Genomic DNA, 21,182 nt, shown 5'->3' with positions numbered 1-21,182 from the left:
CTTGATGATTCTTGTGCATTTATTTTGACTCTAACGTGGCTATTGCCATCTCGAATGAACGGTTACTTCTGAACAGGGCGTTGGTCTATTTACCAGTACTTGAGGAATCACTTATGTATCCTTTTCAATGAATCAAACACTTTTGTCGTTGCACCAAGACTCAATAGTGCTGGGCACAGTACGATGTTCGGTTTATACCAGCATATACCGATGCCCAATACAACCTAATCAATCCCAAGAGATACTATAAAGTGTGTTAGCGATAAATGTACCATCGAAACCCTGCAGGGGTAGAAGGCAGGTACTTACGCAAGCATAATGCCGGCTCCAAGAGCAACAGCCAAAAATTGTGTGATAGTCTTGCGCACTTCGACGCCTCTGTCCTTACCAGTCTCCAGCAACTCCGGAATTACAGCCACGGTGCCAACATACAAGAATGTGCCCGCGGTGAAAGGAAGAAGCATATCACCCCAAGTAAGGCTAGTTCCCATAAGACCAGCAGGCTCGGTATCGTCCAACATAATGCCATTGCCACCAAACTCCTGAACGGCAATTCCAATAAGGGTCCCCAAGAAGGCACCAATAGCGGTGACAAATTGGGCGCCCATGGCCTTGCGCTTCGAGAAACCGGATTGGATAAGCAGAGCAAAGTCGCCGACTTCATGGGGTATTTCATGGAAGAAGACAGCCACAGTGGTCGTCGCGCCAATGGTAGGCGAGGCATAGAAGGAAGAGGAAAGGGCAAGTCCATCGGTAATGTTATGGGTGAAGTCAGCGATAAGGTTAAGGTAACCGCCCAGCTTGACGCTAGGGTTAATTTCCTTCTCCGGGACAACATCAGCTTCCTTCACAGCAGACTTGCGCTTCTTCAGCCCACCGCTGGACTTATTGGTATCGGCACCGGATGTAACTGCATCGATTGATTCAGCATGCGCGTGGCTGTGCGAGTGGTCATGGCCGCCCTCGCCGCCAGTGGCGATGCGCAGGGTCTTGTCCATTGCGACAAAGGTGAAAAATCCGACCATAATTCCGAGGCCGAGAAGAAGGTTTCTGTTTGGTTCGACCATCACGAAACTCACGTGGTCGGGGGAGGCTTCGCCGACAAAGATCTCGGGAAGTAGGTGGAAGAGGGTGTCGCCGAGTAAGCCACCAACGGCAAATGCGACCATCACGGACAGCGAGGAGGGGTCAATGTTGGGTGGGCATAGCGCCAGGAGGAAGTCTAAATCAGTCAGAAAAGACCTGTTACGAGTATTGGTGGAAAGACTTACTAGGTGGACCGGAAATATACAAAGTTGCCAGAAGCGAATTCACGGCGGGGGTGCTTGGGAAGAGGACAGCGAAGATCTTCGATGTCAAACTGGCAGTCTCCGGGCGATTTGCACGCTTGTGTTCATTGAGAGCTTCAACGAGTGGGCAGCTCTATAGTGTATTAGTTAACATGTAGGGCACAAAGTACGTTGTACAGCATACCTGCAATTGCTCCTCGATTTGAGCCACGGAGAGCTCTCCCGGGCCAACATTAGCCGCAGCCAATGCTGAGAACAAGAGACACCCTGCAACAAGGGCAATACCTGTTGTACGTGAAGGGAAGAAACGAGAAGCCATTGCGAAAGAATTGGCCAGGTTTCTAGGGAGTGACAGGGGGTATAGCCCACGGAAGTACAACTAAGCCGCGCTATCGTTGTTTATCGCGGGACCGTGAGCAAACATGCCAAGACATGCAAACTCAGAAAAAAAGTTTCGATAACGCTTTTTATTATCGCCGACTACAGCGAAGAAGAACCTATTTGACATCTACACTCACTTCACAATTCACAATGGGTAAAGTTTTGCAAAAGAAGAAAGCCCGCTCTGGGCGTTCCATGGCCCGGGCCAAGGACAACCGCCTCAAGAGCGGCCACAAGAAGATCAATGTGCTAGGCAATCAGATCATCGCCGACAACTGGTATGCACACTTAGCTCCCCTCAAAAATGCAAAATACTCACAACTGTAGGGATCGTAACCTCACTCTGACACAAAATTATCAGCGTCTTGGTTTGATGCACAAGCTGAACGCACCATCCGGTGGTCGCGAACGCCTTCCCGGAAACAAGGACCAATACCCCGACACCAAGAACTCGCTGCACATCCGCGGTAGTGCCAAAGCAGCCGCAGCCAAGCTTGATCTCGGCGAGACACGAGTCGAGCGCGATCCTAAGACTGGCGCGATTCTGCGCGTCATCCACGACAACGAAGACAACATCGAAGTGGCGGGCCGCCAGCGCTCGCGCCACAACCCGCTCAACGATCCTCTGAACGACGTTTTGGAAGGCAATGGTGATAGCAACCCTCTCGCGGAGTCAGTGATTGTGCAGCAGCTCGAACGCCAGGCGGATCAGGAGGGCAAGACTGTCCGTGCTAAGAAGCCGCGGTACCAGAGCTCGCGTGAGGGCGAGTGGGCTCAGCGCTTGATTGAGAAACATGGCGATAATTTTACTGCTATGACTCGCGACCGCAAGCTGAATCCTATGCAGCAGAGCGAGGGTGACTTGCGGAGGAGAATTAACAAGTGGAAGAAGAGTCAGTCATAATGCCTTGTTCATTTTTTCTGAGCATCTGGTTAGGGCGAGTCTGGCGTTTATCTTTTTCTGTTTATCAAAAGTGTCTACATGGATACATGTGTCCCGAAGTAAATATTATTGGACGGCAAATGAGCCGCTTGGATTCGTTATCTCGTGTTTCCTCTAGCTGTTACTACTGAGCGTCGAGTAGGTGACACCCCCCGCCGGCGGAAGGCTTATGCGTTGCACCACTCGAACCCATCGTCGGCGCCTCCATTCACCCACTCCGTAGGACGCGGTCCCTTCCTCCCAATCCCGTAATTTCCCCTTCCCCCTTTCCTTCTCCTTAGTCTTAGTTTCCTTAGTGGATGGTAGCTCAGGCAGGTCTCCATAAGCTAACGTCAAATCGTCATCTGACTCCTGCCGAGTCGGAGGCAAGTCCCAAACCCAACCACCAACTTCTCCGACAATGGCGTTGCCTTCGGCATTCACGCCTGGAACCTCGAACCCAACACTGGTGATCATGCGCTCCACCACCCATTCACGGCAGTCCAGGTCGAGTTCCCACTTCTTGCTTTTCCAAGCCCAGCCACGTGGGGCACGGACATCCTCAAAAAATCGGCATCCACGGGGTCGGTCCCCGGCGATGCGAGATGGTGATAGCGGGTCATATGGCGCGTGGCTGAAAAGGAAGCTCTCCCACCCAGACTCTGATGTTCCTGCGGCCCGGTGCTGTAGCTCGAAAATTTCCACCTCGCGCTCCTCGGGATAAATGTCCAAGGAGATATCTGCAAGTTTTTCCATGGCTGACATCGCTGCAGATGGATCTGCAGGGACCGATGATGCGAGACCGTTCTCATCTGAGTCTGCGTCCATGGAATCTCCAGTCATGTCTTGCATCAAACCGGAGAGGAATTGCCCCACAGTTGGGTGGATGGAGAGAACCAACGCGTTGCCACCGACAAGCACCACAATTTGGAGGGGCAGCAGATGTGCACTGATAAACAACACCACGATGGCTATTGTGCATCCAAGAAATAAGGTTGACGAGAGCTTCTCATTGGAGAAATTCGTCAGTGGGGCAACGACATTGATAGCTGCATCGTGGGCATCGGAGAAATCAGCCATGCAGTTCTGCAGGTCTCGCATATTCCGAAGAAAGTCTTTGGAGGTCTCTGGGGCTGGCTTAATAGTCGTGGCTGGTGCTAGGGCTGGTCCATCAAAGGAGTAGTAAGGAGTCGTGCTGGATGTCGAGGTGTTTGGAGGTGGTGGGTGACGGGTTGCAAAGGCCGGCACCATAATAAAGAGCAGGAGAACCACTAGAGGCAAAACCAAAAGTAGATGAGGTTCCAAGCAGATGAAAGAGTAGACAAAAAGGAAAGAGATAGTATGGGTTGGTGTTTCCCATGTGAATAATTGCTCAAGGCGGCTCTGGAACAGAAATACCACACCGATTCTATAATATGTTTAGTTTCAGTAGATATCACAGGCGATGGTTCATTTCTACCTTGCATTGAAGCGGCGGAAATTATTTGCCATTACAGGCAGACTGAAGGCCGGTTTCTTGGGAGAGGCCAAAGCCTTGTCTCCCAATGAATCGGTTTCATCCTCATCGTCTGTCGGGATCACTTGCTGTAGGAGCCTACAATCATCTGTCAGTTAAAGATCCTCACAGATCTATTGGATCTAAGCATACTTTGTAAATAGGCGGTCCTGCAATGAGTTCTTGGATAGAGAGGAAGATCTCGAATGTGAACTGTCTGGTGAACCAGGTCTATTCCGTTTTGAAACCTTAGGTTCGTTCAAAGACTCTGTAAATCCATCCATGATTATACATAGGGTGAGAAGAATAGAGGAAGTAAAAATAAGAACAGAATAACTGTCAGAGAGCCCAAGCACATGCTTTTGCCGATCACCGTGGACCGGGGTGGGAGGCTGACATAATCTAGTTTGCATCAGGGGGAACCTCGAAATTCGATAGTTCTCACACTAAAAAGAAAGACCAAAGTCTTCATTTGTCTCTTTGGCTTCTTTTTTTTCTTTTCTTTTTGAATATAAATATGTTCTATCTGTGATCATTCACAACCATCCTCGATTCTATCTAAATATCCCCTTTGTTGATGGGGGATCACTTATAAAATCCACCTCCCCCCCAAAATTACCTTCATTTTCCGTCTAGTTACCGCCTTAGTGGACTTGCCCCAGCAACCCTGCTTCCCCCCAAAATTATTATCAAAGAGAACCTGCCTTGGCCCTCATTGCTTTTTCACTCGCAATGGAACGGTAGTTGTCAAGAGTTGCGCGACGGTGCTCAAGTATCTCTTGGTTTGGGACCTCGCACTTCTCCTGAACGCCAATTGCGATCGCATCTCCTTTTCCGACTTTCCTTTGAAAACGCGCGGGCTAAAAAACAATGCCAACAAAACCCCAAACACCTGGGAGGGGCCAAATGCGGACCGAAGCTCAAGCACACATTCCCTCAAACGATGATTCGGGCTCGGGAGGTAAGAATTGAGATGTCGGGAAGGTGCAGCTAGAATACTGACAGTAAATAGCAGAGGCTCCGGCCCGCAGGCGCCTGCAAAAGTCAGCCTCGACCAACTTCCCCTCGAACAACACCAATTTTGATGTTTCAAACGGGGTTGCCGGACCGCGCGCAGGTGGTGGTATGAACAGGAGAAGACTTTCAATTCGTGACCAAAGAGTTCCTCAGGGCCCAAGACCGCAAGACGCTTCACGATGGAGGTATGACCAGTTCTACTCTTTTCATTTGATTTTGAACTAACTCGATACCTAGCAAACCTAACCCGTACCTTCACTCTGGGAACTCATCTGTTGATTCTACGATTGATTCGACTAAAAGCTTCAACCTCCGATCTACGAGCGTGGGGAATCTTTCAAAGACTGACCCCGATCATGCCGACAACATGGAATTTCTGGCGCCGGTCAACTTCGATGATTTCCATAACAGCATCATGGGCGAACCCAGCTTAAACCACTTCCCCATGCCCGGGAACAGCAGTTCGGGTGAGAATCGTGAAACGGGCTCCCTGACGAATCCCTGGGAAAACCATACGTATGCGGCCACTGTATCGGAGCGTGCACGGGTTCCTTCTGCTCGACGAAAGAGTGAAGTGCAACGTCCGAATGGTTCAAATGCCACAGGCCTCACAGCATCCTCTGCCAACACCCGCGCTCGCCGCCAGAGTATAGCCCAGCCGTCCGCTCCAAGTGCTTCAAGGGGTTCCCGCAAATCGATCAGCTCTGGGGCATTTGCACCTACCAATGCCTCCGCCAGGCGCGCCAGCCTAAGTGCCCGCAAAATCAGCACGGACACCGCCTCAACAAATAACTTGCTTCGCCCCCGGCTTCCAGAGTCTGATGCCAAGGTACCGTCTTCTGTTCGAAACCTCAAGGCAAAGTCATTCCAGCCCAGTCCAAGGGAACCCCGTGGTCCGTTTCTGACTGCCTCTGGGGCTATTGACCACACACGCTCAAACTCCACCAATGCAGTGCGGACCCCGGTGAGAACCCCTTCTAACGCCGTGGTAACCCCTTCCTCTGCCTCTAAGCGGGCTTCTGTCATGCCGCCACATGCCACTGGACTTGGTGCTCGAACAATCAGTCCCACTGATGCACGACGGCTGAAGCGGATGTCTATTGCGCCTCCTGCGCCACCGATGCCACATACACCTCCCACTCAGACAGAACCTCTTCCCATCCGTCCTCAATCATCAACCCAATCTCCCTCCCAAATCCCGAGGAAAAGCGTCACACCTTCCTCGAACCGAACCACTCCTGACCCAAATCGTAAGTCGTACAGTTCAGGATTATCTGCTTCCTCGAGCACTAGCCATAGCTCAGTACGGACTTCTGGGAGCTCACTTCAAAATCGGCTGTCTCAAAATCTATCTTCATCACGACTCCCGACGCCCAAACCCCGTACAGAGCAAACAAGCTCGAATGGGGAAGAGGTACCGCCGGTTCCAGCAATCCCCAAGGCGTACGAATCACCCAAAGGCGAACTGGATGCGCCTGTCTTTCCTGCGCCCAGGAAATCAAGTATTCCTGTGGATTTGAGCCTTATGGATCTAAAAGATTCGGGCTCCGAAGCGAACACCAGCGTCCAAATTGACAAAGTTGACACTGCCGAAACAAAAACCCCTGATTCACGATCACGAACTTCTACTGTTCTGGGTGGACGAAAGGGTTTGCAGCCCTTGAAGTTACCCCCGCTGAACCTGTTACCTTTGGGCACACCCATGACAACAAAGATTGAGGCTCTCAAGGACAGGGACGACGAGCGCAAGGCCCACACCCCCTCCAGCCAAGTGATTTCTAAGACGCCCAGTACTCCGATGACAGCATCCAAGGCGAATTTCTGGTACCGGGATGAGGACGACCAAGTGCCCCTCACCCAAGCACGAAGCAGTACCTCTCACTTTGCCGTCAGCTCATCCACTGCCGCGTTGCGAGCTTCTAGCAGTACCAGCGCATTCGAGTCATTTGACACCTCAAGTGCAGCTCGCAGCATTTCTCCCTATGCCTCGTACACGCTACCCAAGAGCGGTGCTGAGCTCAATCATCTCCGCCACCAAGTCAGCGCCGACTATTCGAATCGGACGCAGCCGCACAAGTTGAATGGTCCACGACCCCAGACGCAAAGTGCCATCTTCACGCCCGCTCCAGAACGGCTCAGCCAGATATCGACGCCTTCGGAGCCTGAGAGTGTCACTGTCACTGCGTCTAGCACATCTCTTCGGGATCGCCTTAAGGTGGCCCGGCTTCGCAGCAACTCGAAGCCCCAAAAGCCAGAATCCGATGGTGATCCCGCTAAATATAATCATATGCCGCCGCCTAAACTTCCAGCATCTGCGACATGGAACAACCTTTCTTCGGTCAACTCAACGAGCCCCAGTCTCAAGCCATCGTATCTCAATCCTCGCCGACAGTCTTCTGTTTCAAGTGCAACAAACCCGACGACTCGAAAACCAAGTGTTAGCAGCGAGAAAAGTCTCACCCTAGAACCAACTCCTTCCAATGAGTCGGGCGAAAGCGAACGCTCTAGACGCGTGCAGAGCACTTATGTCTCTCCTGTTCACAAGATGATCAACAACGCTAGATCTAGTGTTGCAGCTGCTTCTCGCCCTGTGGACAACACTATTGATGCAGATGTGGCGATTGCAGATGAAGAGATGAAGCGACTTGGGTCTAAACGCAAAGACTTTGAAAAGGCGGCGCGTGTGCTAGACGACTTGCGCCGCAAGGCTGGACCAAAGGACCGTGTTAGTCCCGCCCAGGCCTTGAAGATGGCATCGCTCAATATCTTTGAACGCGGCGAGATCATCGATTATCGCGACATTTTCTTCTGTGGTACCCAGACTGCCAAGAAGCATGTTGGAGATCTCCACTCCAGTGCAGCGAACTTTGGCTACGATGATGACCGTGGTGACTATAACATCATCATCGGCGACCATCTGGCTTACCGGTACGAGGTTGTTGACGTCCTGGGCAAGGGCAGTTTTGGACAGGTCGTACGATGCGTCGACCACAAGACTGGGGCTCTAGTTGCGATTAAAATCATTCGCAACAAGAAGCGGTTCCACCAACAAGCCTTGATTGAGGTCAACCTCCTACAAAAGCTGAAGGAATGGGATCCTCATGGCAAGCATAGTGTGGTCAACTTCACCCAAAGCTTCTACTTCCGTGGTCATTTGTGTATCTCGACCGAACTCCTTGGCATGAATCTTTATGAATTCATCAAGGCCCATGAATTCCGGGGCTTCTCGTTGAAGCTAATCCGTGTTTTCACCAAGCAGATGCTCAGCAGTCTTGTGCTGTTGCATGCGAAGAAGGTCATTCACTGTGACTTGAAGCCCGAAAACGTTCTTCTCGTTCACCCGTTGAACTCTGAAATTCGAGTCATCGACTTTGGTTCCAGTTGTTTCGAAAATGAAAAGGTCTATACTTACATCCAGAGTCGCTTCTACCGTTCGCCTGAGGTCATCCTCGGAATGTCGTATGGCATGCCAATAGACATGTGGAGTTTGGGTTGCATTTTGGCTGAGCTGTTCACCGGCTATCCCATTTTCCCAGGCGAAAATGAGCAAGAACAGCTTGCTTGTATCATGGAAGTCTTTGGTCCTCCGGAAAAGCATCTCATCGAGAAGAGCACACGCAAGAAGTTGTTCTTTGATTCTCTCGGCAAGCCACGTTTGACTGTTTCTTCCAAGGGACGTCGACGTCGTCCGAGCTCCAAAGAGCTCCGACAGGTCTTGAAGTGTGACGATGAAGCCTTCCTTGATTTCATCACTCGCTGCCTTCGCTGGGATCCTGCTCGTCGAATCTCGCCCCATGATGCGTTGAAACACGAATTCCTCACTGGTGTCAAGGCTCCCCGGCCCAGGATGTATTCATCAAACTCTCCCTCTAAACGAGGTGCCAGCTCTGCGGCTCGTCCTCTCCCAGATCCTCCAGGCACAACGCTGAAGAGCGGGTTCACGCGCGCTCGCGATGTCTCGGCCAATTCCCCGGTCAAGGGTAGCAGCAAACGACACTCGACTGTGAATGGTCCTCCGTCGAGCCCCGGTAAGCGAGGGTCCAGCAATTCTACAACTACTGGGTCCGCACTCCCTCGTGTTTCGGCACGGAGTCTCAGCGGGAAGCCAGACCTCGCTACTGCAGCAGCCGCGACAAGCCTGGTGAGTTAGGCCAGCGACCTGAACCACCATCGAATGGGATGCTGACTCGCCGATAGAGGAAATGATTTTACACGTTTTTTTTGAATGCCCTGTAATACTAACCCTGTTGCTTTTACTTTCTCATCCTTGCATCGGGTGGTTGTCATGTCAGCATTTTGTTTGAGATGCAATCATGTTATACCCCCTTGTTCCTGCATTTGCATTGCGCCCATGATGACCAGAGTATCGCTTATACCTTATGTTTTGCTCTTGCTTAACTTTGCTTATGCATTTCCCTTCTTTTTTTTTACTTGATGACTCCCAGGGCCATGATCCCTTTGTACATTGTTACCTATCATTGCATTTCCTAAGAGTTTACGATGTATTGCTCAGTAGAGCCATTTAACGTGTCTGGCTATTTGCTTATATTGAATTAATGACAATGTGATTTTAATTAATTTTGGACAATTTCAAGATAAAAAGAATGCAAAGAACACAGGGAATCTAGAGGATCTAGCTAGACTTGTACGTTGTATGCAAACTGACATGTCCCCACTGGGCAATCGGGCTACTTGGCCTCATCTTATCTTATTTACTCCACAACAACTTCCATTGGCCTTCATGGGTAATTGATTCGCAATGAATGGCTTCGAATCTAAGGGCCTGGACGAAGATGCCTTCGGGGAGAAGTCTAGTCTGGGTGCGCTGAAGACTTTCGACGCCTTTCGTGAGTATCTCAAAAGTTTCGATCTAAACAACTTACTCACGTTCTATGACCAGCCAAAACCAAACCCTCCTACACAACCCCAACCCGCAGCGGCGGCCAATGGACCGTCCTAATCTTGCTCATATGCACGGTCTTCAGCTGGTCCGAGTTAAAAACCTGGTGGCGCGGCACCGAAAATTACCACTTCAGCGTTGAAAAGGGCGTTTCGCACGAGCTCCAGCTAAACCTTGATATGGTCGTGCACATGCCCTGCGACCAACTCCGCGTGAACATCCAAGATGCAGCTGGCGATCGAATCCTAGCCGGCGAGCTCCTGAAACGCGACAACACAAACTGGCTCCTCTGGATGCAGAAACGCAACTACGAGACCAGCGACGGCGCCCACGAATACCAGACCCTCTCTCACGAAGATACCGACCGTCTCGCCGAGCAAGAGGCCGACGCCCACGTCCGCCACGTCCTCGGCGAGGTGCGCCATAACCCACGCCGCAAGTTCGCCAAGGGTCCGCGCATGCGCCGCAGCGACGTTCCAGACGCCTGTCGCATCTACGGAAGCCTCGAAGGAAACAAGGTGCAGGGCGACTTCCACATCACCGCGCGCGGACATGGGTATCGCGAGAACTCTCCCCATCTGGATCACTCGTGTACGTATCCTCCCCTCAAGCTATTATCCCGTACAACATCGCTAAAAGCTCGCTAGCCTTCAATTTCTCCCACATGATCACGGAGCTCTCTTTCGGGCCTCATTACCCGACCCTGCAGAACCCGCTCGATAGGACTATCGCCGAGAGCGAGGAGCACTACTACAAGTTCCAGTACTTCCTCTCCATCGTGCCGACGCTGTACAGCCGAGGTAAGGGCGCGCTGGACGCGTACACGCGCTCGCCAGAGGCTGCGGCTTCGCGGTACGGGCGTAACACGGTCTTCACGAACCAGTACGCGGCAACGAGCCAGTCCAGCGCGATCCCTGAGTCGCCGATGGTTGTGCCGGGCATCTTCTTCAAGTATAACATTGAGCCGATCCTGTTGCTGGTCAGCGAGGAGAGGGCGGGCTTTTTGTCGCTGCTGATTCGGGTTATCAACACCATTTCAGGTGTGCTTGTTACTGGTGGCTGGCTATATCAGATTACTAGTTGGGCTGGCGACGTCTGGGGTCGTAGAAAGAGTAGGTCCTCTGAGGGGTACTTGACGGGCAAGTCTTCCGAGTAATGGAGATGGATTTTCATATTTGTTCTGGCTCTTTTTTACTTTGAATGTTTCCTGTCTCTTAATATGTCGGTGTTCCATCAGGTATCCTACGTCAATTGCATCAATATTCATTGGTCAACTCCACCTCTTGGTATATAGTAAAAATGATCGTACATCCCGCACACACGATGGTAAAGTAAACACTATAGACTAAACCTCAAATATCTCGCCCATTCCTACGCCAGCACCTTCTGCACCGGCACGGCTGTCGACCAGATCCAGACGCCAACCGTTCCAGTCACGCAGTTTGCTCTTGATATCGCGCATCCACTCGACACGTTTGCGGCCTTCCTCTTCAGCCTGCGCACGCGCGAATGCATCTTCGTCGAACTCGTCATCAAAGTTTTCTTCGGATACAAGCTCGAGGCTACCACGGGTAGCAGGGGGGTGGGGCGGATTGGACGATGAAGCGTGGGCGCGGTTGCCAGCACCTGTGAAGGCAGCAAAGCCGCTAGACAGCACCGTGGAGAAAGACGAGTGCTGATTCCGGGCCATGCTGCGGCGACGGGCATGGTCGGGTCTTCCACCGATGAGATCGACGTCGTCGAATGCGTTGGCTGTGTCACCGGAGGCAGGGCTGGGTCCGTCATCTGGGTAGTGCTCCATCTCCTGGCGCTTCTCTTGCCAGACGCCGCGGCGCAGATCGAAGACCTCGCCTTCCAGCTCGCGGATTCGACGCTCAAGGCGCTGGCGTTCTTCATCCTCGAGCTCATCCAGGGCGTCATCGTCGACACCACCACCGACCTGGCGAGTCCGGATCCGATCACTCTCTTCGCGTAGGCGGAGATTCTCGTTTTCGATGCTGGCGATCTTTTTCCGCATGACAGCAATCTCTTTCTCGGATTTCTCGCTCTCGCGTAACCGTGTTTGGTGCCGGGCTTCGGTTTCTTTGTGAAGATTGCCGATTGCCTGGAGTTTCTTGTCTAGGGTCTCGATCTTTTTTTCCAGTTCACTTTTTTCGCCTTTGTGTTCTTCGATCTCACGCTGGAGGTTATGGATTAGCGTCTCGGTAGATGTCTTATCAACGCCTTCCTTGACTGCTTTCTCGGAGGCCCGCGTCAATGCCTGCTTCGTGTCTGCCAGCTCACGCTGGGATTGTTCTAGTGCTGATTGGCTCTTTGAAACCTTCTCCTCTAGCGCTGCGACCTGAGACTCGTGTGCATCGTTAGAAGACGTCTGGGAGGTAACCTGGGCGCGGAGATTTGAGATCTCTAACTCCATGGACTCAATAGTGGCTGACTTGGACTCAAGCTGACGAACAAGGTCAGCTGGTGGTGACTCTGTTGTACTAGTGTTTCGATGTGATCGGGTCTGAAGCTGTGAGTTCTGTCGCTGGAGGGAAGCAATTTCCTCTTTCTATCCTGCAGGTTAGCAACTATAGCGATCACAAGAAATAAAGTTCCGTACCAGTGACTCAATGCTTGCAGCCTTCTCCTCTGCTTTCTTCAATTGCTCCTTCAGCTCTGCGCCATCAACACTCGCTTCCCGCAGATCCTCCACTTGTTCCTCAGTCTTGCGCCAGCGCAAAGTTGCATCTGCGAGATCCTTCTCTAATCGTTTATTATCTTTCTCAAGCTCTTCGATCTTAGTAGACTGTTTCCGGAACACCTCATGGACCGACTCCCCGTCACCGGTTAGGGGCGGTAATGATTGTGCGGGGGATTTGGTCGCAGCAGACGGAGAGGGGGAGACGCTGCCCTGTGAGACAGATGTCTTGCGGAATGAAGATGAGCGCATCTTTGACTGGATTGACAGCGAGGGTTGTCGGCCGTGACTGGCGCGGGGTGTATCGAGTCGGACTGGCAACGGCTCGGCCTCTGGGTCGGGAGATGTGGGCGCAGGAGGCATCGGTTCGGTAGGAGACTCCATATTGGTAGCTTGCAAATTTGATTCTTCTAATTTCTCTGGTTGTTCGGGGGCTGTGACCTCTGATTGCGCGACAGGCTGATGTTGCATGTCTGGCTTCTCCTCCGCGGGGGCGTCTGCCTGCAGTGTTTCTGGGCTCGGGGCATCTTCAGCAGGTTCTGCCTCTTTCGGAGTCTCTGCCTCTTTGGGTGTGTCCGCTTCAGTGGCGGGAGTCTTCTTGGCCTTCTTTTTCTTCTGGAGCTGAGCCACCTGAAGAGCAACAGTCAAGTTAGCGACCCAAACAACGCCATTTGTCACTCGCGATGAATTACCCTTTTCTTGGCTGCGGCCAGTTTCTCGGCTTTGATGCGCTCCTCGTCGTCAGCCATAGTGAATTGTTTGAATGGTATGGATATAATGAAATGGGGGAAGATGAGGAGGTGGAAGGGAGAGAATGGACAGCTTTCCCCGGCGCACGGACCACGTGCCTGATCTATATGCCAGAATGAGATGTACGATATAGTATCAACGAGAAATGTGCTAGAGAAGCACCCATAACCGCTAGATTTGTTTAGATCCAACTAGGTAGCATCAACAAGATACGCGCTGATGCTGCATAGAGAAGGGACACCGCCAGGTTGAGGCACTCCACACCCCTGTCGACCTTCCAATAAGTCTCATCCACTTGCTCAAGAAGATTGGAGTGTGGAAGCATCATCTGGAGGCTTTTCTCACGCACTACAGAGAATTCATAATGCCACAATACTACCATACCTTAAGGTTGATCAAGAAATGGACCGATATTCTTGGCCCGGGCGTCCAACAGACCTGACCAAGGGAAGATGCCATGACTCTCTTCCCTGGGATTTCTATCAGGTCGATGGACTAGAAAAGATATGCTGTGCAAGTATGGCAATGCCCTAATTTGCCGCTAAGCTCACCGTTCTGCCGGCCATATTCTTCGTTGCCTAGAAGTGCCGCGATTGGGATAAGCGTTAGGTCTTGCATTTAATCCGCAGCTGTCGGGGATGAGAAGACATCTAGAGGACTTAGGGTAGTGTTGCTGCTTTGAAGCTATTGATCAGGGAAGAATCTGGAGGGTTGACCGGAGGATGTGAATTCTGAACTTGCCCGAGTTGATACCGTTCAATTTGGAACACTTCCTCGCGCAGAGCAAGCTTTGTTTGTGGTATCCTTGATTTCTGACTTATGAAATCACAGACGACACTGTGCATAGCATATCAAAGACTGATTTGCTGCCGAGACAGAGTCACTGATAGCATTCGAGACGAATGGTAGGAGTCTTCCAAAAGAAATCAAACGGCTGAATTCCTAAAATTTATCAAGCAACAAATCTTCATGAAGCAGCAGTAATCCAAAAAAATAGACATGGGTGATATTAGGCAGTAAGTCACAAAAAGTTGAAGGGGACGTCAATATTGTCCGTTCAACAACGCCCCTCGTGAACAAAAACCATGCAAGTTGATTGCGCCAGTCAAAAAAAGAAGACAATAACCCAACACCTCCGGCTAGAAAGATCATACCCGATCAACGGGGCCAAAGAATACAAACAAGAAACGAAACGAAACGAAACGAAAAAAAAAACCACACAAGACGAATCATTTGATATATCTTAGACTTCCATCGAGTCTGCAATTTCCTCACTCATCGCTCGGACTCCACGACGACTGGTTGGGAGATTGTCGTCGTCGTCACTAATCACATAAGTATCATAGTCGTCAGTGGTAGTTCGGATTGTCTTGGGAGGGCGATCCATCTCATCATCGCTGTCGCTGGCGATTAGGGTCGATCTGGCGCGTTCTCCGAACCAGTACTTGGCACGCTTGCTGGAGCTGAGGTCTGGTGTGAGGTATCCCTCGTCGTAATCCCGCTTCCCAGTAGGCGTAGCTACCATCTCGTCCGGAGTGTGGCTAAGTATAGGAATAGCACGCAGGAAGATATAACAGACGCGCTTGCGAGTCGGGTTGAAGAAGAAGAAATGTAGACTCCAGATAGCCCCATCATCGGCATCGGAGGGGTCCTCCTCCGGAGAATACGAGTAAATCGAACACTCCTTGAGCGACATGTGTTCATCTATCGTTTTCCATACCCGCGGGCCCCACGCGGAAGATGATCCTGCTGTGTATGATCCGGAAAGCGTCGCAGGGGATGCAGGAGACAAATTAATGTTCTCGCGCGGTCGCAGATTGAGTAGTGTTGAATCGACTGTGTTCATGACGCGCTTCAGATTCCGTTCGCGTCGGAAATCAGTGGGGCGTAGTACGTGTGAGAAGTCATAGTCTGGATGACTTGCGTTCAAAGTGGCGATCAGATACGCAAATGTCCGTCGGCTCGAATGGTCGCTCAGGGGTCCAAACGGGCTAGATCGTGATAAGTTAAGAGTCTCGGCGGCATCGTGCGCATTCGGAGGGGATAGTGAAGCCGAAAATCGAAGAACCGATTCATATTGAGCCTCAAGCGACTGCTCAATATGATTGTAAAGCTTCCGATCGGAGCGTGCCGCCTTGGTCGTGTAAATGTCACAACCACCAACGATGTGACAATCAGTCGTATCAAAATTGAGAGAACTGGTCACGTCTTCAAACTCTGGAAGGGGAAGAAACTAGACCACAGGGAGGATGAGTAAATTGATCAAAAGACACGTCGGGACTTGCGGCTTTACCTTCATCGTGAGGTTAGACTGGGGTAGTGGAGTTCCCGAGATAAGCCGATAAGCACGCTGAGATGACGTGGCACGGTTTGCGATGCGAAGAGACAAGACTCAAATCTCTCTCCTGATTTATAAAGAGCGAGAAAAGATCGAGGGAAGGAGATGGACGAGGGCGGTGTTAGAACGGGTGATTCAACCGGGAGTGGAGATGCGATGATGTCGATAGCCGCGAACAGGACTGAGATAAGGGGTGGATGTCAACACGCACGAAAGGCTGATGACGGTTCTAGCACCAATGATTGCCAATAATAAGTGAAAGTATACAAAGATGAAAATGAAGCAAGAGGGGATGGTCCTTGAGGGGGAATGAGAGGGGAGTTTCCGGAAGTAGTCACGTGTGGAAGTCGTGGTCCAGTGAGAACCCGCACTGACCTCACGAGCAGCCAAACCATGGAAAGGCTCATCATAGCCCAGCTCGTTCCAGATTGCGTGTTATATCTTCCGTATCCTGAGTGTGAAACAAGTTGTATTCATTAGTATTGGTGATGTCTCCTATGTACGCCGATAAAAAAAGAAGAAGCAAGCCTGCTTGCTTATGTTACATGATCTTGGTGACCACGTCTTCCTCAACCTGGGGAATCATTAGCCCGGCTGAATCTTGGCCATGGCTCGGGGGATGAAAAGGGGGGGATCAAGGAAGCCAAATATAGCCATGTAGCAGCAACTCTTTGAGAGATTCTTTCTTTGATAAAGAAAAGCGGCAAATAAACCCCCTGGGGAAATAAAAGAAACGTTTAACTCACCTCCATATCTTCCAGACTGTCCTGCTGACTGATACAACGAAGAACATTCTTCTTGCTGGTCTCCTGCATTTCCCCCGCAATCAATAATTCATCAAGAATAAAGTATGCTTTCTGGAAGTTGAAAATGATGTCCAATTCGCAGACATTGCCGTAGTATTTGTCCATCTGCTCAACGTAGCGGTGCACAACCTCGAGGGTGATCAGCTCATTATCGGTCGAGGAACAGCCAGCGATAAAGAAGAGAGAAGCATAGCGACGGTAGACGACTTTGGAGTCTAGAGTTGTAGTGTTTGTTAGTCCAATTCCAGCTCATCGGCGAAAGGGGATGCGGGGATAAAAAGCCACCTTTGTATTCCAGGAAATTGCACATCCGCGTCCGGCGGGACAGCACCAGTTGAGTTACATCTTTGATGATCTTAGCCTTCTCCTTGGGAGAGAGAGTGGTGAACCACTTGGCGAGGCGCTAGGGAGAAAGGTTGTCAGTTGGGCTTCGGACAGGTGTTACGTAGCTGGGTGACGAGACATACCACTTTGCCCTGTCGGGAGAGCAGAATCAGGTAGCTAGTAAGGCGTTAGTAATCGCAAATATAGGATCGCAAGACAGACGTACTGGATAGGCATGATGGAGATGTGAGATGAAGGGATGGAGAAAAGTGTCAGGGCGGAAGCTCTGGAGAAATTCTTTGGGTGGAGCGGAGGGGAGTTTTGCCCCGCTAAGCCCTAGCTTAACATATAAACTGTAAATAAACGTGGAGATACAATATAGAAGTTGATTCTAGAGATATTTGTTCGCTAGAAGGTGCTATGCCATTGTGTTGTGTTTTGCGCACGGGGCCTTGAATGACTCAACCCTCGCCTCCATGACTGCATCTACAGCTCTCTGGAAGTATGCAGGAAATATTAATCGAGGCTAGCACCGGAGCCTCATGCACAGATTTAGAGCCTTAGGGCGACAGAAGCAGTATGATTTCACGGTCGGGACTTTTTGTTTTGATTATTGACGCATATGTTTGATGTTGTTCTTACATATAACGCTTTGAAGATATATATATCCATGGCTATGCCAATCACATCATAGATAAAAATCTAGATAAACTATGCGGTAATCCACAATTACAAACCGCATAATTATCTGCGTTAGAAAAGCACTAGACATGTGCATTGGTAGATATGAGTGAACAATCTGAGTTGTGGCTTCAAGCAGCCGAATAGGTAAAGGGCGGGAAGAAAAACAAGAGGACGAGGAAAGAAGGATGTGACTAAATACAATCTCGTAGATTGCTTGAAGTGATATACTGACTGTAGGCTCATAGGTGATCTATAAACATCGAAGTTGTTATGCTGCAGCATAAATGACAGCCCTTTACACTTGCCCTATCAAGTCAAATAGATGAGATGTAAAGATGCCTGAGCCCTAGGACTTTGTGCAAGATAAATGAAAACTTCGAATGTTAAGTATTATATCAAGAGACATACAGCGATGGCACGACCTCGTAGGAATCGTAAAACTCAAAATAATAGTCAACGCCAGGTAAAAGCCGAAAGCGACTGACCAAAACAAATATTATTAATGAAGTAATACCACATAAAGTATCAGAGCATCTCTCTCATTATGGAGCAGAGACAAAAGAAAAAGAGGCAGTGTTTCCGTCGAATCGTTGCAGGCATGAGACCATAGAAGACATCAAAACCAAGACCGAGCTCCAAGCTCCAAGCTCCAAGCTCGTAGATCGTACAAACATATCAACCATATACTGACATCACCTCCTCAACGCCATTAACCAGAACTAGACTCAGAATCATAAATGTAACCATGATCCAATAGTCCCCAAATTACCAGGTTGTACATAACCTCGACAGACGAGAGCGATAACCAAGCTCAAAGCTCAGCCTACACCACGCGCCCTCACCTTTCATGACAAAGGTATATTTAAACCTGGGTCATGTTGGGAGCCCGGCGGCTGTTGGCACGGCTGCGGCGCGAGGAGGGGGTACCAGAGCGGGACATGAACAGGGAGACAATGACGGAGGCCATGTAGCACGCCCAGCCGAACCAAAGGAAAGCAACAGAGGCCTGGGCCTCACGGCAGCGCTTAGACATGTTGTGTGAGCCATTGGTAATCTCGTTGTGAATAAGGTACTCCTGTAGAAGGGGGTCAGCGCCAATCCGCTCTCGTATCACATATTCACAGCGATCTGCGATCCTGTATTTTTTTCTGGAACTTACGTGGTTGCTGCAAGAGTGGCACTCCAACTTCGCAGCGAGCGCGATGGCAGCGCAGAAGAAGAAAAGGCAGTTAAGCAAGTCGACGACGATCATGATGATCGGGTGGATGGCCCAGTCGAGATTGAACGTGGCCGGGACCAGGTAGAATAGCGTGAACATTGAAAAGACCGATGTGTAGATCGCATAGTTTACGGTCCCAGGGTTCCCGGCGAAAGCTTCAGCGATCATATTACCGACGAGGGCCATGATGAGCAGGGACCATATGAACTGCGAGTTTGATGAGTACTATGCAACCCATAGCTTAGCTGTAACATACCTCCCAGGCTCTGAGGCCAAGCTGCACACCTCTAAGACCCATTTTGTAGATTTAGATTAGACGGGTAGATCGCGAGGAAGGCTGTATGGGTATAGGATGCGATGCAATAAAGAACAGCTTAAAGATTCAACAGTATATGAGAGCTATGGGGAAAACGACGAGGTTATAAATCGGATGCTCCGGAGCTTAATGATGACAGACGTAAAATCCCCCCAAAGCTAAAAGTCGGCTCTACGTCATGCATCCGGGAATGAGCGGCCTTATTGGACTCAAGTGAATGTAACAGCTCTATAGGAGGTTGATGAAATCATGAAGGTTGCACTCTGCTCAATGATGAGTTATTGACTGACTTATTGACTGAGTTTTTCCTTTGAAAGCCTGGCTTTTTTTTTTTTCCCTTGACCTGACTACACCCGCTTTCAACATCCTGATCCAGGTTCCAAATTACAGATCTACATTCCATTGGAATATTTTCTACAATTTCCATTTTTTTTTGTGGATTGCCCCTTGATGCTTATCATGTTACGGTGCTTTTGATGTAGATTGATTCAAACTCAATTTCCCATCTGGATGACTACAGTACATACAATTACCTGTTCGCAAGGATAGACCTGGATTCAATCGCAGGGTATCTGTGCTCGAGCACCGTTTTGCTCAACATTTGACAAGCTTTTCCTAGAGGCCCCTTGTACATATTTATCTCTAAAGAGGTCGGCATTGTAGAGTCTAGACCTACTCACACACGACTCCCCCTTGTGGCCACTGGCTACCCAACGCAGTACTACCACTGCGCATGTAGCAGACCTTGGATTCCTGCCACATGACTGTGGTACACTTGGGGCTCCTAATACTCTGACTCCCCTGGTAAGTGTTATGCAGACTGACAAGCCCCATGTCCTTCTCCATGGCCTTGATAAACTGTGACCAGAAGGTTGCCTTCAACGGTGCATCCTCGTACCACCCAGCTACAAGTCCATGTGCATTACGGGTGAAATATTCAATCTCAGATGTTGGACCTGTGCTCTCGGGAGCTGGGTGGTTCGACAAATTGCTGTAGAAGTATAGGCCTCGTAGATGTTGAAGTCGCCCGTGTCGACTTCATACACACGGAAGCCACTGGCTAGGTATCTTATGGGGGCTATACTGGGTACGATTCAACCGGCGGTGCGAGCATTGTCTGCATTCTGCATAGGACCGTAGGTGGTACAATAAATCAGTAATCCTCGCGGGTGTGTTCGAAGAATATGTTGGCAGTAACGTGAGGGAAGTAGCGGTCTACAATTTGGTAAAATAGATCGCTCGGATTGGGGAGTGCATTGGATCCATCCCAGCTACAGGGGACATGCCCGATTATCCGGGAGAATACCCAGACTTATAAGTCAGTTTTGGTGACAATTGTCAAGAAGTTGTCGCTGTACCGACAGTTTAAGAGAATGAACGAACAAGTTCCAAATGAGTTATCGACAACATATCGGTGTTGAAGCACTGATGCGCAGTTCGTAGCTTGTCTTGACAGACTAGCCACTAAAGTGTGTTCTCACTCCATCTACAGTCTCACAATTAATCCACTGTTTATAACGCCGTAGTCCGGCCAGGTGCTCATATTTCCAGCTTTGCTGTTCCCCAGACTTCTAGGGATGTCATGAGGTGAAGCGATGTTTGAAGGGTTGCTGTCATGAATTCCAAGTGTCGCAAAAACAGAACCGCAAATAGTGCCTGAGCATGCCATCAATGCTGGGCTCTGTATACTGAGCCAATACCTTGGATATCTGGGATGCTGGATCATGCGATACCGGATCAATAACGGAGTGCCCCACTAATGCACGTGAAGGAGAAAAAGAGATAAATCACATGAGAATTGAGAGAAGAAGAAGAAAGAAAGGAAAGAACAACTTACGCCGGTGCAAAGTGGGTTGGTTGGGTTGGGTTGGGATTGATGTTGACAACACACTCTACCCCAATACACCCTTTTCATTAAGAGGAGATCAAACCATCTACGTACTCCGCAACCACGGAGCATAGTCTCGTAGGGAAACCTGGTATAAACACTTGCCAACAGCCTTGGATCAATGTATTCTCTGATTGGATGCGATCCCGGTATCTTATATTCCTTGGAAGGTT

At 50.1% G+C, this 21,182-nt stretch overlaps 9 protein-coding genes across 9 annotated transcripts; 3 read left to right on the top strand and 6 right to left on the bottom strand.

Annotated features, from left to right (window-relative positions):
* Window positions 1–228: 228 nt before the first annotated feature.
* N7500_009782 (Zn(2+) transporter YKE4) lies at window positions 229–1,608 on the bottom strand (the record flags this gene model as incomplete). Its single annotated transcript, XM_056680921.1, has 4 exons — window positions 229–244; window positions 310–1,222; window positions 1,272–1,422; window positions 1,474–1,608. 4 exons carry the CDS (start codon window positions 1,606–1,608, stop codon window positions 229–231), a joined length of 1,215 nt encoding a protein of 404 aa, XP_056528303.1.
* A 212-nt stretch (window positions 1,609–1,820) lies between these two features.
* Window positions 1,821–2,574, top strand: N7500_009781 (nucleolar protein 16; the record flags this gene model as incomplete). The annotated part of the gene is made up of 2 exons (XM_056680920.1): window positions 1,821–1,948; window positions 1,998–2,574. The coding sequence occupies 2 exons, from the start codon at window positions 1,821–1,823 to the stop codon at window positions 2,572–2,574; spliced, it is 705 nt and encodes a 234-aa protein (XP_056528302.1).
* A 153-nt stretch (window positions 2,575–2,727) lies between these two features.
* Window positions 2,728–4,371, bottom strand: N7500_009780 (PEX28-32 family peroxisomal membrane protein; the record flags this gene model as incomplete). Its single annotated transcript, XM_056680919.1, has 3 exons — window positions 2,728–4,000; window positions 4,052–4,186; window positions 4,241–4,371. The coding sequence occupies 3 exons, from the start codon at window positions 4,369–4,371 to the stop codon at window positions 2,728–2,730; spliced, it is 1,539 nt and encodes a 512-aa protein (XP_056528301.1).
* A 586-nt stretch (window positions 4,372–4,957) lies between these two features.
* N7500_009779 (putative protein kinase) lies at window positions 4,958–9,310 on the top strand (the record flags this gene model as incomplete). Its single annotated transcript, XM_056680918.1, has 4 exons — window positions 4,958–5,048; window positions 5,100–5,289; window positions 5,342–9,245; window positions 9,302–9,310. 4 exons carry the CDS (start codon window positions 4,958–4,960, stop codon window positions 9,308–9,310), a joined length of 4,194 nt encoding a protein of 1,397 aa, XP_056528300.1.
* A 553-nt stretch (window positions 9,311–9,863) lies between these two features.
* On the top strand, window positions 9,864–11,160 carry N7500_009778 (endoplasmic reticulum-Golgi intermediate compartment family protein; the record flags this gene model as incomplete). The annotated part of the gene is made up of 3 exons (XM_056680917.1): window positions 9,864–9,951; window positions 10,005–10,595; window positions 10,652–11,160. 3 exons carry the CDS (start codon window positions 9,864–9,866, stop codon window positions 11,158–11,160), a joined length of 1,188 nt encoding a protein of 395 aa, XP_056528299.1.
* Window positions 11,161–11,349: 189 nt separating this feature from the next.
* Window positions 11,350–13,433, bottom strand: N7500_009777 (uncharacterized protein; the record flags this gene model as incomplete). Its single annotated transcript, XM_056680916.1, has 3 exons — window positions 11,350–12,555; window positions 12,607–13,314; window positions 13,377–13,433. 3 exons carry the CDS (start codon window positions 13,431–13,433, stop codon window positions 11,350–11,352), a joined length of 1,971 nt encoding a protein of 656 aa, XP_056528298.1.
* A 1,244-nt stretch (window positions 13,434–14,677) lies between these two features.
* N7500_009776 (RNA polymerase III-inhibiting protein MAF1) lies at window positions 14,678–15,733 on the bottom strand (the record flags this gene model as incomplete). The annotated part of the gene is made up of 2 exons (XM_056680915.1): window positions 14,678–15,667; window positions 15,728–15,733. 2 exons carry the CDS (start codon window positions 15,731–15,733, stop codon window positions 14,678–14,680), a joined length of 996 nt encoding a protein of 331 aa, XP_056528297.1.
* A 580-nt stretch (window positions 15,734–16,313) lies between these two features.
* N7500_009775 (AP-1 complex subunit sigma) lies at window positions 16,314–17,139 on the bottom strand (the record flags this gene model as incomplete). The annotated part of the gene is made up of 5 exons (XM_056680914.1): window positions 16,314–16,346; window positions 16,519–16,793; window positions 16,864–16,981; window positions 17,046–17,079; window positions 17,129–17,139. The coding sequence occupies 5 exons, from the start codon at window positions 17,137–17,139 to the stop codon at window positions 16,314–16,316; spliced, it is 471 nt and encodes a 156-aa protein (XP_056528296.1).
* Window positions 17,140–18,448: 1,309 nt separating this feature from the next.
* Window positions 18,449–19,103, bottom strand: N7500_009774 (MARVEL domain-containing protein; the record flags this gene model as incomplete). Its single annotated transcript, XM_056680913.1, has 3 exons — window positions 18,449–18,661; window positions 18,746–19,012; window positions 19,062–19,103. 3 exons carry the CDS (start codon window positions 19,101–19,103, stop codon window positions 18,449–18,451), a joined length of 522 nt encoding a protein of 173 aa, XP_056528295.1.
* Window positions 19,104–21,182: the final 2,079 nt, after the last annotated feature.

Source organism: Penicillium coprophilum, assembly GCF_028826855.1.
Source record: "Penicillium coprophilum strain IBT 35676 chromosome Unknown utg000006l_segment0_segment0, whole genome shotgun sequence".
Classification (NCBI taxonomy): domain Eukaryota; kingdom Fungi; phylum Ascomycota; class Eurotiomycetes; order Eurotiales; family Aspergillaceae; genus Penicillium; species Penicillium coprophilum.
Note: the sequence above shows the minus strand (reverse complement) of the source record. Positions and strands in the feature narration are given on the sequence as shown.